Source organism: Rhinatrema bivittatum, chromosome 2, assembly GCF_901001135.1.
Source record: "Rhinatrema bivittatum chromosome 2, aRhiBiv1.1, whole genome shotgun sequence".
Lineage (NCBI taxonomy): Eukaryota > Metazoa > Chordata > Amphibia > Gymnophiona > Rhinatrematidae > Rhinatrema > Rhinatrema bivittatum.
The window spans coordinates 309107816-309123651 of record NC_042616.1 but is presented as its reverse complement, the minus strand read 5'-3'; the positions used below and the strand labels follow the sequence as shown (position 1 = coordinate 309123651).

Genomic DNA, 15836 nt, shown 5'->3' with positions numbered 1-15836 from the left:
TTAGGCTGTCAGGGTAACTTCCTTGGGTTAAAAAGCAATTTATGATACTTGTTAAAGGTTTTGCGATCGTATTTGGAATGAGAAGCAGGAGATTTGAAGGAATATTATCTGCAGGATGGCTAGATGGTTTTTGTCTTTTTAGAAGGGATTCAATCTCTTTAACAGAAATTGATTCGAAGCTTTCAAGTTTGGCTCCCTTGCTTGATTGAGGATTCTTGTCTGAGGTAAGAGGTAGAGTATTTGGTGGAAGAAGGGCGAGCGTATTCAGGATCTTTTGTTGAAAGAATAAAGCAAGTTCATTAGCCTTAGATAGAGCTTGTTCGTCTGGGATGGGTGGAGGAGTTGATTTTGTGATTTGAGTGACGTATGCAAATAGGGCTTGGGCATCGTATTGAAAATGATGAATTTTGTTGGCGTAGAATTCTCTTTTTGTTAGTAGAATAGAGGTCCTATAATGATCTAGAAAGCCTTTGTATTTAGACAAGGTAGTTGAGTTGGGTGTTTTTCGCCAAATATTTTCTCTGTGGCGTAGCTCCTGTTTCATCTGTTTTAGTTTAGGGGTAAAAACCAGGGTTGATTACCTTTTTTTGTAGGATTGATTGTTTTAGAGACTGTTGGACACCATTTGTTAGCAACTGTTTCAGTGATCTTGTGCCAGGAAGTTAGGGCTGAGTCAGGATTCGAAAGGTCTAGATTCGTGAGTTCCTTAGACAGCTGATCACTAAGTATTTCCGATGGGCAAGGTTTTCTGAATTGAATAGTAGAAAGGAGATGAGAAGTGTGAGTCTGTTTATTTATGGAAAAGGAGGATTCTATCAAGAAATGGTCTGACCAGGGGATTGGTGTGCAAGATGGAATTGAAGTGCAGGAGAAATTAGAATTGATGAAAATTAAGTCCAGAGTGTGTCCTGCTTTATGCGTAGGGCTATTAATGATCTGCGTGAATCCCATAGCACTGAGGGAGGTGAGGAGCGCTTCGCAGTTTGAGGAGCGAGGTATAACATCAGTGTGAAGATTGAAGTCGCCTAAGATCATAGATGGGAGGTCTAAATTGATATGTTTCACTATGGATTCTATGAGAGATGAAGGGTCCGTTTCTAAAACTCCGGGAGGAGCGTAGACTAGTAGAATTTGTAGTTGTTTTGATTTGACTAGTCCCAATTCTAATTTGGAGTCAGACTTGATGGTATGAGTGGATAGTTTGAGTTCTTTTTTGGTGGCTAAGAGAAGGCCACCTCCTCTTTTTTTTTGTGTCTGTGGAAGGTGAAGATGTCATATCTATGAGTAGGAAGTTGATTGATTAGAGCAATGTCCGTATTTTTTAGCCAGGTTTCTGTAATTGCACAGATATCTGGATTTGTATCCTGGAGGTAGTCGTTGAGGATGTGTGTTTTTTTAGTTAAGGATTGAGCGTTGAAGAGGGTTACTGAAAGAAGTGTGAGGCCTAGTAGTTGGTTCAAAGGTGAGGTCATGATTGGAATAATTCTTTTTTGTATGTTGTGGGTGGAGATAATTATGGAGTTTCTCCTTCGGTATTGAATGATTGGGATATTATAGGTATGCATGAGGTTAGTTGGAGAGACTGGAGGTAGAGAATGCTGTAAGTTAGAGAACAGCTGGATGAATGCAAGTTGAAAGCAGTTAGAAGAAAAGCTGGGTGAATGCAGATACACCTTTTTCTTTTGTAGGATCAATTAATAAGTTTCTCTGTAGGATCTGCTGATAACTCAGGCTATTCCACAGACTCTCTGGTAACGCTGGTGTGATTAGCGCAGGAGTAGAGTAAGGAACTTCGGCGGAGCTATCTAGATGTGGATTGATAGGTTCTATAGCGGTAGAATAGAGATTGAAGGTTAATGTGGCTGTGTTGTGATGTTTGAGATCTGAGGCTTCGTACAGTTGTTGGAGATGCTGTTGTGCTGATGGCGTTGAAATAGATAGCCGGCTGGGGAGGAACCGAAGACCCTAGGGTAGATTTGGGGCTCCCTCGGGGCTGCGCCGAAAGGAGCGCAACAGCCTTGGTATGCATATCTAGTTCGACTCTCCATCGACAAGCCCATCCCGCTCGGCCACAGTACAGACTTGCTAACCCAGGAAGGGGGCTTCCTTCTACACCCCCTCTGTTCCTCTCTACATCTCACAACGTGGAGATTGATTGGATGGTACTAAATCACTTGAACCTATCCCCGCAGCTTCAAGACATCCTTGTTTCCTCCAGGAAACCTTTCACTATCAAGGGAAATGGATCAGGAATTCCTCTTGGTGTGCAGAGCACGGTGTGGACCCATTCTCCTGCTCTCCAGAGCGGCTAATGAAGAACCTCCACCTTCTCTACCGTCATGGTCCACGTTAGTGCCATCACAGCCTATTATCATCTGCAGAATGGTGCACCAGTTTCTTACCACCCATTAATCTCCAGATTCATGAAGGGTAATTTACGGCTAAGACTACCCCCCCTCAAACCTTTGATCCCATGGGACCTCAACGTGGTTCTAGAACAGCTGATGCTCCCACCCTTTGAACCCTTGGACAGTTGTCATCCGCGGTACCTCTCCTGGAGAAGGTACTCTTCCTTGTCACCTTCACCTCAGCATGGCGTGACAGTGAATTAAAGGCACTGGTTCACTACTCTTCGTACCTGGCATTCTACCATGACAAGGTGACTCTGCGTACGCATCCTGCGTTCCTTCCCATGGTGGTGTAGGCTTTCCATCTGAACCAAACTATCACCCTGCCGACCTTCTTTCTGAAGCTGAACAAGAATGACTGCGAACGACGGCATCACACGTTGGATTGCAAACGTGTACTGGCTTATTATAAGTGTCGAACTCACTCTGATCACATAGCCTCTCAGCTTTTCGTCTCCTTCATCCCCATTGCTCCAGGGATTCCTGTCTCCAAGAGAACTCTTTCATCCTGGATTTGGAGTTGCAAACAATTCTGCTGCCATAAAAATTCTGAAGCCTTGACTACTTCCCCTAAGGCCTACCAGGTTCACCCCATGGCGGCTTCCATAGCCCACTTGCACGAGGTGCCCATTCTGGACATTTGCAAAGCTGCAACCTGGATCTTGTTGCATACCTTTACATCCCATTACTGCCTGGACTAACAGGCTGCGGCAGCTTCGGACATGGGTAGAACCATCCTTAGATCAAGCACGACTTAAGGAGACTGTTTGCCACACAAAACTGTCTTGAGCGCAATTTCACACTACGGGAGAGGCAATACCTGCCCCCAAGGGATTCTCTGCGCTCAACACAATTAACTGGGGTCTCCTAGACAGCAGGGCTAATTCATTCCTGCTTATCTATGGGGAAAAAAAGCAAGTTTGCTTACCGTAAACGGTGTTTTCCGTAGATAGCAGGATGAATTAGCCATGCTGCCCCACCCGCCTCCCCGGACAGTTTTTTCTGCTTCCATCTTCGCTTTGAAACAGATTGAGGCAAGCCAGGAACTGCGCGGGAAACTACACGCATGCACACACACTAAAAGGCTCTATGTGCTAAGAGAAGCTCCACCACCTGGCCGCCCAGAGGATGTCCCAGACAGCCTGGCTAATTAATCCTGCTATCTACGAAAAACACCGTTTACGGTAAGCAAACTTGCTTTTTCTTTTTTTAACTGAATTGTTATTGTTTTTCTTTTACTGATGATGACTTTTGTTTATTTCAAAATGTATTTCAAAAAATGTAATAAAAAAATTATGAACTAAAAAAACCCCTCTAACTTATTGAGCAGGTCAGATAACTGGATAATTCAGCCAGATATTTAGCCAAAACTAACTGGCTAGTTTTTGGGATAAAATCATGTTGAATGTTATCTGTTTGATTAGGTTTGCCATTTGTGCAGTCAGAATTGTGTGCTTAAATGTAGCTGGATAGTGGTGAATATTTGCACTAACTGGTTAAATGAAAATCTGCTCTGGGATTGTTGCTTGCCCCATCCCTCTTCTGACAAGCTACTTTCATGTGCCTTGTAGTTTTATCCACAGATTTAAAGGATAATTTTCAAAGATCTCTGCACACCCCATATTTGTGTGTATATGGGTGTGCTGGGTTCTGTTATAACCTTTTATTATCTATGCATATCTGGTCTGCGTAGGTTATAACATATGTGTATATCTGTACCTCAACATATGTGTGTATGTTTCAGTATGCACGAATATTTGCAATACATTGAAAGCATGTCTTTTATAAACATAAGTGGATATTTTTATATGCAAAAGAATATAACATGTATGTGTATAACCATGATTAACTCACCAAGGTAGGTATATTTTAAAATGTGTGTTACTTGAAAGCACCAATTTGCTGATACCTCTACTAGTTCACCCAGTCTGTCTCTAGTTCACGGAGACCCTCCTACTACTTCATCCTGAACTTTCCCCGGTTCACTATCACCTAAAAATAGTAGAGAACAGATTATTATGTTATCAATTTTGCTGCTTAATTAGCAGTTGTAATATTATGCAAATAAGTTACCTAATGTAAATCTATTTTAAAAGAACAACTTAGCATGTGAATCTCTTGGCCCCGTCCTAGAACGCCCCTTTTTTTGCACAGGTAAATATGTGCACAAAACCGAACATATATGCATATATTTGATATTTATAAAATAGCATGTATACGAATACATGATACTTACACATATATATGCTAATTTATGTGCATAACTCCTTTGAAAATTAACTCATTAGTGAGTGTGAGGTGGGAGAATGTTTAACTGGTAGATTTATTGAGCTAACTTCCAAAGTTAGCCAAATAAATGTTTTGAAAATCCATCCTTCAGATTTTTTCCATTTACCATGTAATTTTGTACCAATTATCACACTATGCTTATTGGCTAGAGTGCTATATAAAAATTGAAATAATAACAAAGTATGTCAGGAAATGGGCTGACAAGATAGACCTTTTGGTTATTTGCTGTCAAAGGGAAGAACAATTTTCAAGAGCCATTGAACTGAGCAAATTGGCCATCTGAAAAATTGACCACCCGTCCCCTATATAAAAGTACACATTGGGTTCAACAATGTATATACTTTTACCTGGGGAAAAAAAAGTAGACAGGATTGAGGATTGCAACAACAGGCTTAGTTTTGCATTTTCAAATCTATATGTGACATTGTTCATGGAAAACGTACCCATACAAAAAGCAGGCACATATCTCTATAGAAACATTTTGCTGAAACAATTTCAAAGGGAAAGTATACTTCTCCTTTGGCTTTGAAAACTGGTGCAAATCCCATGGTAAACTCTATCCAAGGACTTTGCACCTATGTAGGGTAGGTTTGAAAATGGCCCCAATTATGTATATTTCTATAAAATATGAACCAATTACTATCCTTGGAAGCTGAAGAAAAAAATAAACTATACCTTTTTTTCCAGATTATGAAGCAGACGCCTATTAGATTTGATGTGAAAACTTTGAATGTAACTGCACATTCAGGTAAAATACTTCTGCAAATGATTTAGCTCCCTCATGCTGCCTTGTAGAATATATTCTTTTGTTGTACAGAAAAACTCCCAAGTCCAAGTGACAAGGAGTTAACATAGGGTGTATATTGTGAAAGATAATGATGTATGTTTGACATTATTAATTTGACATTTGTGATTAACAATACTGTAATTAAATTACGAGAAGATCAAATTATGTTGACTCTGGAGATACTAATTATGCTGCTTTGTATGGCTTGATAACTCTTTTTTTTAAGTAATTTTATAGAGAAGTGAAAATAATATTTAATTCTTCATGCTTTGCCCATTCATTCCAAACTACTACGTTTGGCATTACTGTAAAATCTTCACATAAGCTTCCATTCTGCAAAATTCCTGAATTGTATCAATGGGCTATTAGCTGGAGATTCAGCCCAGGGCATTTCTTCTCATGCAGCAAAAATGATTCTTGGCCTAGCCTGAGGATACTTGATGCTATCCCATGAAGTGCATATTTTTTATTTGTCTGTTTTTGAATTTTGTAGAATTTGGTGAATTTTGCTTTTGTATGTTCACTATCATGATAGTAAAGCTTTACCTTGATTTGTAACTGAAATCTATTAAAAAAAAAAAACTCCAAACAAACCTAATAAGCCTATAGTGTATTGATTGAAGAATGTAAATTAGCATTTTAAGTTATAGTCTGTTTTCAATGATTTCTGTATCCTATGCAGACAGGAATTTTTATAGACTCATAGGATAATAGGACTGGGAAGGATATTAATAATTCATCTAGCCATTTCTCTTCATCCAGGCAAGATCCACTATAGCTGTATCATCACCAGGGACCCAATTTTATTGACAAAGCATAGTTTTGAAACCAAGACAAAGCTGGTTCTTCTGTGAAAAAGCATCTTGTGGCAGGGCTCTCTCTCTCTTCCTCTCTCTCTCCCTCCCTCCCTCTACTTGCCACGAAACCCAGACCTCTCTTGCCTTGCACCTAGTCCCTAGTCTTCTGTTGCCCAAATGATTTCCCACTCCTGATCTCTGATTCCTCCTACAAGCAGAAAGAGTCTGTCCTTTATTACAAGAAGTAATGAGTTTAACGTTTAGCAGGGGAGATTTAGATTAGACTTTAGGAAAAACGTTCTAAGTGTGAGGATAGTTACATGTTGGAACCTCCATCACTGGAGGCTTTTAAGAGCATGTAGACAGATTTATCGGTAATGATAAGGATTCTGATTTTATTCTGGGTCTGCTAGTAATTTTTTAGGGGGAGAGTGCATTTTTTTTCTAATTTTTCTTTTGCTGCTGGCCTCCCTTCCCCTGACCCCCACACTGATCTTCCAGCCTGCAGGTAGCAAGCACATTTTGTACCTTCATCGGCCTCCTCTGCTGGGTGGCTTCAGTCTTATAGTTTGAATTAAGCATCTGGCAAAGTCCTCAAGACTATAAAACACCACATGTTTCAAACTGAGGGACTGAAGCCAGTCATCGGAGGTGGCAGATGGAAGTATGAAGTATGCTATCCTCTTACTGCAGGGCAGAGAGTGGTAGAGAGGTTGCTCTTGGGGAGAGAAATGGGAGGGAGCAGAGCAACAACATTGCAACAAGGACCTGCAATTAAATTGGATCGCCGATTGTCACAGATAAATATTTGTCTACTGTGTCCTTTAATACCTCCAGTGATGGAGATTCTGATATGTAGCTACCCTCTCAATTAGAACATTTTTCTTAATGTCTAATCGAAATCTGCCATCTAGAATATTAATGTATTACTTCTTGTCCTTTCGTGAATGGATAGGATGAAGTATTTGCCACCCTTATTTTAAGTCTCTTTTAAATGTTTGAAGACTGATAAGTCAGTCTTCTCTTTTCCAGCTAATTAAATTCACCTCACTATAAAGCAAGAAAGACAAATAGAGAGGTAGGTGAACCACACAAATAAACAGTAAAACAACAAGAGTGGTACACAAAAGAAAAATAAATAAATAGATAATAAAATATATGAATAAATATGTGTGATAAAATATTACAAATTTAATGACAATATAAGCATACTTACAAAAAAAATCAAATGTCAAATTAGCACAGGATTGATTCCAATACACCCAACATGGCAATGTTTTGACAAGATGTCTGCTTCAAGGGTGATTATATAATTAATCGTCCTTATTCCTGCCTAGCTAAGAGGAGAAGAGGCTGACCACTGGTGTTGTGATCAGTTTCTCCTTGGAGATCTGTAAGCAATGACGTGCTGTCTTTGCATACGTTTTCTAAGCATTTCCACCTAGCTATCAGAACTTGAAAGAAGGCATCAACTTGGCGAAAATGCAAGGGGCTGGGGCAGCATCCTGCCCTATCAGGAGTAGCTTGGTTACATCCCACTGCTTTGGCTGGTCTGACTAGATGAAGAAGAAGGTGAAGTTACTTATCTGCTAATTTCTGTAATAGGATGGCCCAGAGGTCAGCCTCACTCATCTCAACGCCGTTCTCAGTCCCTGCACCACAGCATCATGGTGCCCTCTTTGCGCGCGCACACCTCTCCCAGCTGTGTGAGTTCCATGATGGGAACTGTGCTACAGCTCCCAAAGATGACATCATGGGAAGCTGGGTATTTAAAACCTAGCTGTACCACTCACCTGCACCTCAGCTACAGGTCCCCTGCATGCATTGCCTGCAATGTGTGTTGCTTGTCCTGCTCCGCACCTTGCCTTGTTCTAGTTCTGCTCCTCACCTTGCCTTGTTCTAGTTCTGCTCCTCGCCTTGCCTTTTTCCAGTCCTGCTCCTCGCCTCACCTTGTTCTTGTCCTGCTCCTTGCTTTGCCTTGTTTCAGTCAAGCCCTGCACCTTACCTTGTTCCAGTCCTGCTCTGTGCCTTGCCTTGTTCTAGCTCTGCTCTGCGTCTTGCCTTGTTCTAGCTCTGCTCTGCGCCTTGCCTTGAGCCAGCCTTGCTCCTCGCCTTACTTGTTCCTGCTCGTGTCCAACTCCTGCTTGTTCCAGCCTGTACCTTTCTCCCTGCTTCATCCCTTTCCCTCTTGTCTCCTGATTCTCTCCACCTCCTTGTCTTGTCTCTGATACTGACTGATTCCACATTGCCTTGACCTCTTCCCAGATACTGATACTGCCTGATAACCGCCTGCCTTGACATCTGCCTGGAATCTAACACTATCTGATAGACACCTGCCTTGACCTCTGCCCAGATACTGACACTGCCCGATAGCCTTCTGCCTTGACTTCTGTCTAGATACTGACACCGCCTGTTTACCACCTGCCCAGAACTCTGCTGCATATAACTCTGCCTGACTGTTCTACTTTAGGACTCTTGCCCAAGTCCTGATGGCCTCAGAACTCAAGAGCTCAACCTGCGGGGGTAGAGGCTGGTATAGGGGAAGCCTAGTCCTAATACCAGCTTGAGAGTGTCTGTTTGCTGTCAGTGTTGGTCCAGCTAGTTCGCCTACTGAGTTACTTCTATCTTGCCACAGCTCAAGGACTCATACTATTTGCTTCCTTGCAGGTGAATTATTTCTGGTTTACTGTTTGGAATTCTTCCCTCATTTCTACTTCCAATATTCTTCTGGAAGTCCAGGATAAAAAAATCACTTGAGCCAATAATATGGTTGATAGGTGATGGCATTAAACTTGCCTACAGTTAGCTTGTTAAAGGAATTCTGGTAGGCTGGTGTTAGCATGGATTTATACAAGAAGTTACATCAGTGGACCTGTTGATCTCTGATGTCATCTGCTGGTTGGCATGCATAGCCCATGGGTGTGGCCTGATTTGACTGTATTAAAGGAAAGGAAAACATCAAGTAAGAAATAATTTCACCTTCCTCTGCACTTAGGCAGGCCAATTCACGTCAGTTGGTTCTGCATTCCTACCAGCAGGTGGAGACAGAATAAAACTGACTTGCTGATGTCACTGACATATAGCCCTGCTCTGACATCAGCCCGTTAGTATTCTCTGTCTTCAGCAGTTGGTAGACTTGCATCTCCCTCCTGGAGATTGTTTGTGGTTTAAAAAAAGAATTCTAAGAGGAGAAAAAGAAGAGAAGATTCAGATGCATCGCTTGAGCTCCTGAGGTGACAGCCATTTGGTCCCTCCCTCCTTTGAGCAATTTAAGTCTGGGAGCCTGGCCTGGCGTAGGCTTAAAAGAAGAAAATACCCAAAAAACACAGTGGTAGCGAGGACAAAGGAGTGCTTGGTTGTGAAGGCGTATGTTTTCTCTCCCCATAGCCAGTGACTCAATAGTGCTCTCAGCCAGGGAGGGCTGAGCTGAGGTTAAAAACAAACAAACAAAAAAAAAGAGAGTAGGGAAGTTTTAGTCCCCTCTTTTTCCCTTACCGGGTTATTCTGCCTTGGAGTATGTGCCTCGGTGTCTCTAAGTCTCTTTTCCCCCTCACTTCTCTGGGTAGTTAGTGTAGAGTTGGAGGTGGGTTAGGCTTGGTGGGTTGAGCAGCGTTTGAACTAGACTCCACTCTTCTGGCTGTGTGGTTGGCTACAAATGTTTTACCATGTATGTAGGTGTGTGCGCGCATTCTCGCTGCACGGCAGTGACTGAAATAGGTGTGCATGTATGCGTGTACTTGTACGCATAAAGCTGTGGCCTAGATTTGTGCGCATATTTGCATGTAGGGATACTTGTGTACATAGCCCACAGCCCAGTTTTGGGTGCATATTTGTGCACATATACCTGGGCGCGGTTGGTGTGCACACAGGAGGTTGCCTATAGTCGAGTGCAGGAAAACTATGGTGCTGGGGGGGGGGGGAAGTATAAATGCCTTGCTATCTGTGGGGCTTGCCATTTAGGACAATCCAGCCATTGCTTTCTTTAAGCATGCATTAGCTCTGTTTAGATGTTTGAGGCGATTTGGCTGCTACAGATTTTGGCGAGGTTGGAACATCCCTTCGGGCTGTAGTGACTCCAAAGGGGGAGTGTGATGGGAGGCAACACAGAGGATGGGTCCCCTCCCTTCTTTTTCCTGATGACAGAGGCATCTCCGATGGAAAGGTTGGAATGTGTCAGGTTTGGGCCTGTGGGCTCTGGTATGGATGCATCCTCCTCCTGGGTGGAATTTTTCCCAGGGCCTGCAGACTTTTGTGCAGGGGCACCCAGTGGGGATGCCCTTCTAAGAGGGGTTCATATACTCGGGGCTCTCACTTGTCAGCTATTGCGGGCAAGCATCACAGGAAGGCTGTTCCTGGAGATGTTCAGAGTGATGTAGATCATGATACGTCATATGACTTCAAGGGGGACTTGGACTTCTTTCCTCGAGAAGAGGAGAATTTCCACCTGATTTAGAGTCACATCAGATTGTACTTATGTTCAAATTTTCTTTCTTCAAGCATTTTAAATTAAACACAAGAATTCCTTGTTATAGAAATAAGAGGTGCAAAACAAATATATAACAAATATCATAAATAAACAGGCAAAAAAAAAAAACTAGCCAATCTCATTAATAAAAAGAAAATAGGGAAGATCAAGAAGAAATAAAGAGCGAATATATAAGACCATGAAAATGGAAAAAAAGAAAATGAGAGACAAACACCAGTTATCTCATTAAATAGCTAAAATACTAAGAGTGACAACTAGGCGTGCAAATCTAAGAATGATCGAAGTTGAGAAGGCTCAAAAAATATGTAATTCATATTAAGATATCTCACAAGGCATTTACAGGGATAATGCAAAATGAATTGGGCCTCCTTAGATACCATCTCAGAACACATAGAAAGAAATCTTTTCCAACATAATTGGATTGCTCTAGTGACATCAGGATAAACCCATACTTTTTGCCCATAGAACAAAAGTAATCGAGTTCGAAAGAAAAATGTTAGAACATTATTCCTATCGAACATTATTCCTAAACGTCACCAAAAGAGTTCCTCTCTGCAAAATCTCTGTACTTTGAGATATTTCCAAAATATTTGTGAGATCTAAAGTAGATTCATGAGACTGATTTCCAACAGCTTCATCTGTAACTTGTGGTAAATAATATGCCTTAGTTATCAGCATCATCCCAGGTGCAGAAATCTTCAAAGCTTGAGAGATATAATTTCTAAAAAGTTCAACAAGAGACATCAACTTTATAATAGGAAAATTAAAAACCCTGAGATTAGAACTTCTCAGGGAATTTACCATATTCTCCAACTTCTTGGAAACTATTTGTTCATATTAAACAAAAGCTAGTTGAACTCAGACTCTGAAGAAACTCTGGCTGGATATGACACTACGGGCTTACAGAAGAAAAGTCTCATATTGATCACCTTACCCAAAGCATCCTGTTCTTTCCCCTCCTGGATCCAATTAATTGATCTTGAGTGGAGCGCCCCTGAGGCAAGTTTTAAGAGGGGGTGCACTTTATTGGGTTTATACCCCTTGGAACCGAAGGCAAGGGATCAGTTACAATTCCCCAAGGTGGATGCCTTGATATGCGCTGGACCAAGCGAACTCCCATTCCATTGGAAGGAGGGCAGCCCTAAAAGATTCTCAGGATAAAAGTATTAAGGCTATCCTTAAGCAGGCCTTTGAGGTCATGGCAATAAATTTGCAAAGTGCTTCTTGCTGCTTCCTGGTGGCTCGGATTGGTTTGCATCTCTCTCAAGAGACACAAGGAGCAGGATCCGAAAGAGGATCGGTGATGGAACTGGAGGCCACATTCTTAGCTGATGTGGGCTGTGGCTTGGTGTGGATAGCCACTAGAGAGGTTGCTTCCGTGATAGCTTCTTGGCACCAGTTATAGCTGTGAAATTGGTCGGCAGACACTATTTCCAAGTCCAATCTCACAAGGTGACCTTTTAAGGGTTTTCTTTTATTTAGCAGTGAGTTGGAGAAGATGATGAATAGCTGGGGGGAATCCAAGGTTCCTCGATTACTGGAGGACAAGAAGATGGTGTTGCATCCTTTTTGGGTGAGGAGCCACTCCAGGGTTTCTCATCAGTTTCAGCCATACAGAGGAGCAACGACTCAAAGGCCTCGTACCTTCAGAAGATCTCAGTATTTTCGGCTTAAGAAGCCTCATAAAGATGCAGGCTATGGGGCCAGAGCACCTCGATGTACACAGTGAAGGTGTGGGGGCTCAGTTACAATTCCCCAAGGTGGATGCCTTGATATGCGCTGGAGATAGGTGGGCATCTATCTCACTTTTTTCAAAGATGGACCCATATTACAACTGACCCCTGGTAAGGGATGGCTATGCTCTAGAATTTTTCCGAATTCCTCCTGAAGCCTGTTGTGTCCGTCGGTGCCCGACGCCCTCTCTCCGCCCTCCTTACCTCTTTGGCGCCTCCCTCTCTGTCCGCGGGAAGGTTGGCTGCTGCGATGTCCATTTGCTGAGGATTCTTCGGCATTCCTGGACTGGCTCGACGCTGCAACCGCCATGTTTCTTGGAGGCCTAGGGGCGCGCACGGTGCAGCCCTGATTGAAGTACTAGCATTGGCATGAACCTCGGGGGCGCATGCAGGTCGACTGGCATGCTTGTGGTTCGCTGAGTGACTGAAAGCTTGAATGGTAAGGATAATGTTAGATAATGCTACGATAGTAGCCTACACCAATCATCAAGGTGAAACTGGAAGCCAACAGGTGTTGGTGGAGGTGGATGCGCTCATGGTGTAGGCAGAACAGCATTTCCAGGACATATCTGCCTCCCACATTGCCAGGAAGGACAATGGTAAGGGCTGACTTTCTCAGTATGTGGTCCTTTGACCCAGAAGAATGGGAGGGGCAGACAAAGCCTTTCAACTCACAGCGAAGTGCTGGGGGGTCCCCATACCTGGATTTATGTCAGCTTCCGGCAATGTGAAGGTATCACGTTCTTAAATCACAGAAGTGTTCTCAGAGAGCTGAGCATTGATGTTCTTGTTCAGGTTTGGCTATGGAGCAAGGTGTTGTATGCCTTTCCGCCATGGCCGATGATAGGCAGGGTCATTCGGAAGATTGCAAGTCAGACCGAAACTGTACTTCTAGTGGCTTTGGATTGGCTCCAGAGGTCGTGATATGCCGACCTTCAGAGGCTATTGGTGGATAGTCCTCTCAGATTACCGCTCAGGAAGGATCTATTGCATCAGGGGCCATACTGCACAATGATCTGGGTCAGTTTTGTCTTAGTTTGGACCTTGAGAGAGTGCTCAGTTGCTGAAGCATGGTTATTCTTCTACAGTGATTTCCATTTTGCTCTGGGCCAGGAAATTTTCTACATATCTAGATTGTTAGAGTTTGGAGAGTGTTTAAGAGCTGGTGTGAGGAGAAAGGTTTTTATCCCAGGACAAGCAGGATGCTAGTCCTCACATATGGGTGACGTCACCGACGGAGCCCAGCATGGGAAATCTTTCTGTCAAAGTTTCTAGAAACTTTTGACTGGCCCTGTGAGGCCACTGAGCATGCCCAGCATGCCATGATATTCTCTGCCACAGGTGTCTCTCTTCAGTCTTCGCTTTTCCGCACTGCTTTAGGCATCGCGGGACAGGAGCCGTTGCGTTTTTCACACAATTTTCTGACTGAAAAGTCATATTTTTTGGATATTCTCTCTCATAGCCATCTCTAGGGGTTTCTTATCACCGGCTGGTGACTACCCCACTCTTTATTCTCATTTTTGGAAAACTTCTCTTCTCAACGAATTCACATCTTCGACGGCCGTCGATGACAAAATGGCTATGGGCTTCAAAAAATGCCCGATTTGCAATAGAACCATGTCGATCACCAACCCACATTCGGAATGTGTTCTCTGCCTTAGCGAAAAACATGATGTAAGTACATGTCCCAAATGCGCCGAGATGACAGCAAAAGGGCGAAAAGCTAGGCAGGAGAAAATGGAACATTTGTTCCAGCTCCAACTAATTCCTTCTCTTTCCAAATCGTCGAAGTCGTCTCCTGCTGGAGCGACTAAAAGGGCCTTGCTTAAAAAACCGCGCCCGGACAGATCCGGTGATCATCCATCTTCGCCATCGTCCGTAATATCGACGAAGTGGGCAGACCGTCTAAAGTTAAAACATCGGCATCGATATCATTGACCGTCATCGTCGGCATCGATGTCCCAAGAAGAATTGATGGCAAAGCGGCCACGGGACCAGGAAACATTGGTCCCTTCGATGCCTGGGCCCTCACCTCCATCGATTTCGGATACTCCTCTACAGGATCCTTCATCGCAGCCTCCGCCACCGCTTACAACTGCTCTGATTCCACCAGTTGTACAGCCGGAATTGTCTGATCTCATCAGACAAGCGGTCATCCAGGCTCTCAAGGAGCAACCACTTCCGGCGACCTCGCCGATGGCGATGCCTCCAGCATCGATGCTGGTAGTGATACCGATGCCAGTGGGCCCACCGATGCCGGTGCCCTTCTTGGCACCGAGGACACCGATGGATTCGATCACCACGACGCCGAGACTTGTTACGTCATCGACATCCATCTTCGCCCAGATTCCATCGGGCTCTTCAATGCCATCCTCGATACCATCGATGTTGAAGTCCTCTGCATCACTGCAACCGATGACTACATCGATGACAACAACAGTACCATCGAGGCAACCATCATCCGAGCCTCCCGAGGTACAAGACCTCGCATTTTATCGACGACTTTTGCAAAGATACCAAAATGTCATTGACAACCTACCATCAACAAAACCTCATGACACCTTACCATTGTTTTCCACCGATGATCCACAGCCAGGCCCTTCAGGCCTTCATTTCCCTCCCAGGTCATCACCAAAATCTCCCTACAGAGATGACTCTGATTCTTGGGATGACCAGCAGTCTATAACATCCTCTGAGGCATTCATGTCTGAACCTTCTTCTCCATATCAGAGAAAAAAACCACCTCCAGAGGATTTATCATTCTCAACATTCGTTCAAGACATGGCTGATTCCATCCCCTTCAAACTCACAGCAGAAGAAGATACCAAGCAACAAACCCTTGAGGTTCTACAGTTTGTAGACCCGCCTAAACAAGTGCTGGCTGTGCCAATCCATAAGGTTCTCTTGGATCTACAATGCTGCATCTGGGAGCATCCATCCTCTGTTCCCACAGTGAACAAGCGTGTGGACACAACCTATATAGTGCAGTCAGCTCCAGGATATCAAAAACAGCAGTTACCACACCAGTCTGTTGTTGTGGAGTCTGCACAGAAAAAATCCAGACGTGTGCGTCCACACTCATCAACTCCACCTGGTAGAGACCATAGGTTCCTTGACTCATTAGGCAGAAAAGTGTATCAGAGTTCCATTTTAAACACAAAAATCTCTGCTTACCAATTATATATCACACAATATCAAAGGAACCTATGGAAGCAAATGGAGGAATTTATTACCTCTTTACCTGCACAATTCCAAGAACCGGCACAGGCCATAGTCAACAAAGGCCTAGAAGCCGGGAAACATGAGGTGAGGGCAGTATACGACAACTTTGAGACG

General features: G+C 43.4%; 1 protein-coding gene across 1 annotated transcript in view; it reads left to right on the top strand.

Moving 5' to 3' along the window:
• The window catches only part of ULK4 (unc-51 like kinase 4), a 1180200-nt gene that overhangs the window by 175042 nt on the left and 989322 nt on the right, over positions 1-15836 (top strand). The window contains exon 14 of the mRNA XM_029589702.1: positions 5385-5445. Coding sequence (XP_029445562.1) covers positions 5385-5445 — 61 coding nt within the window. The remainder of the gene's footprint in view (positions 1-5384; positions 5446-15836) is intronic.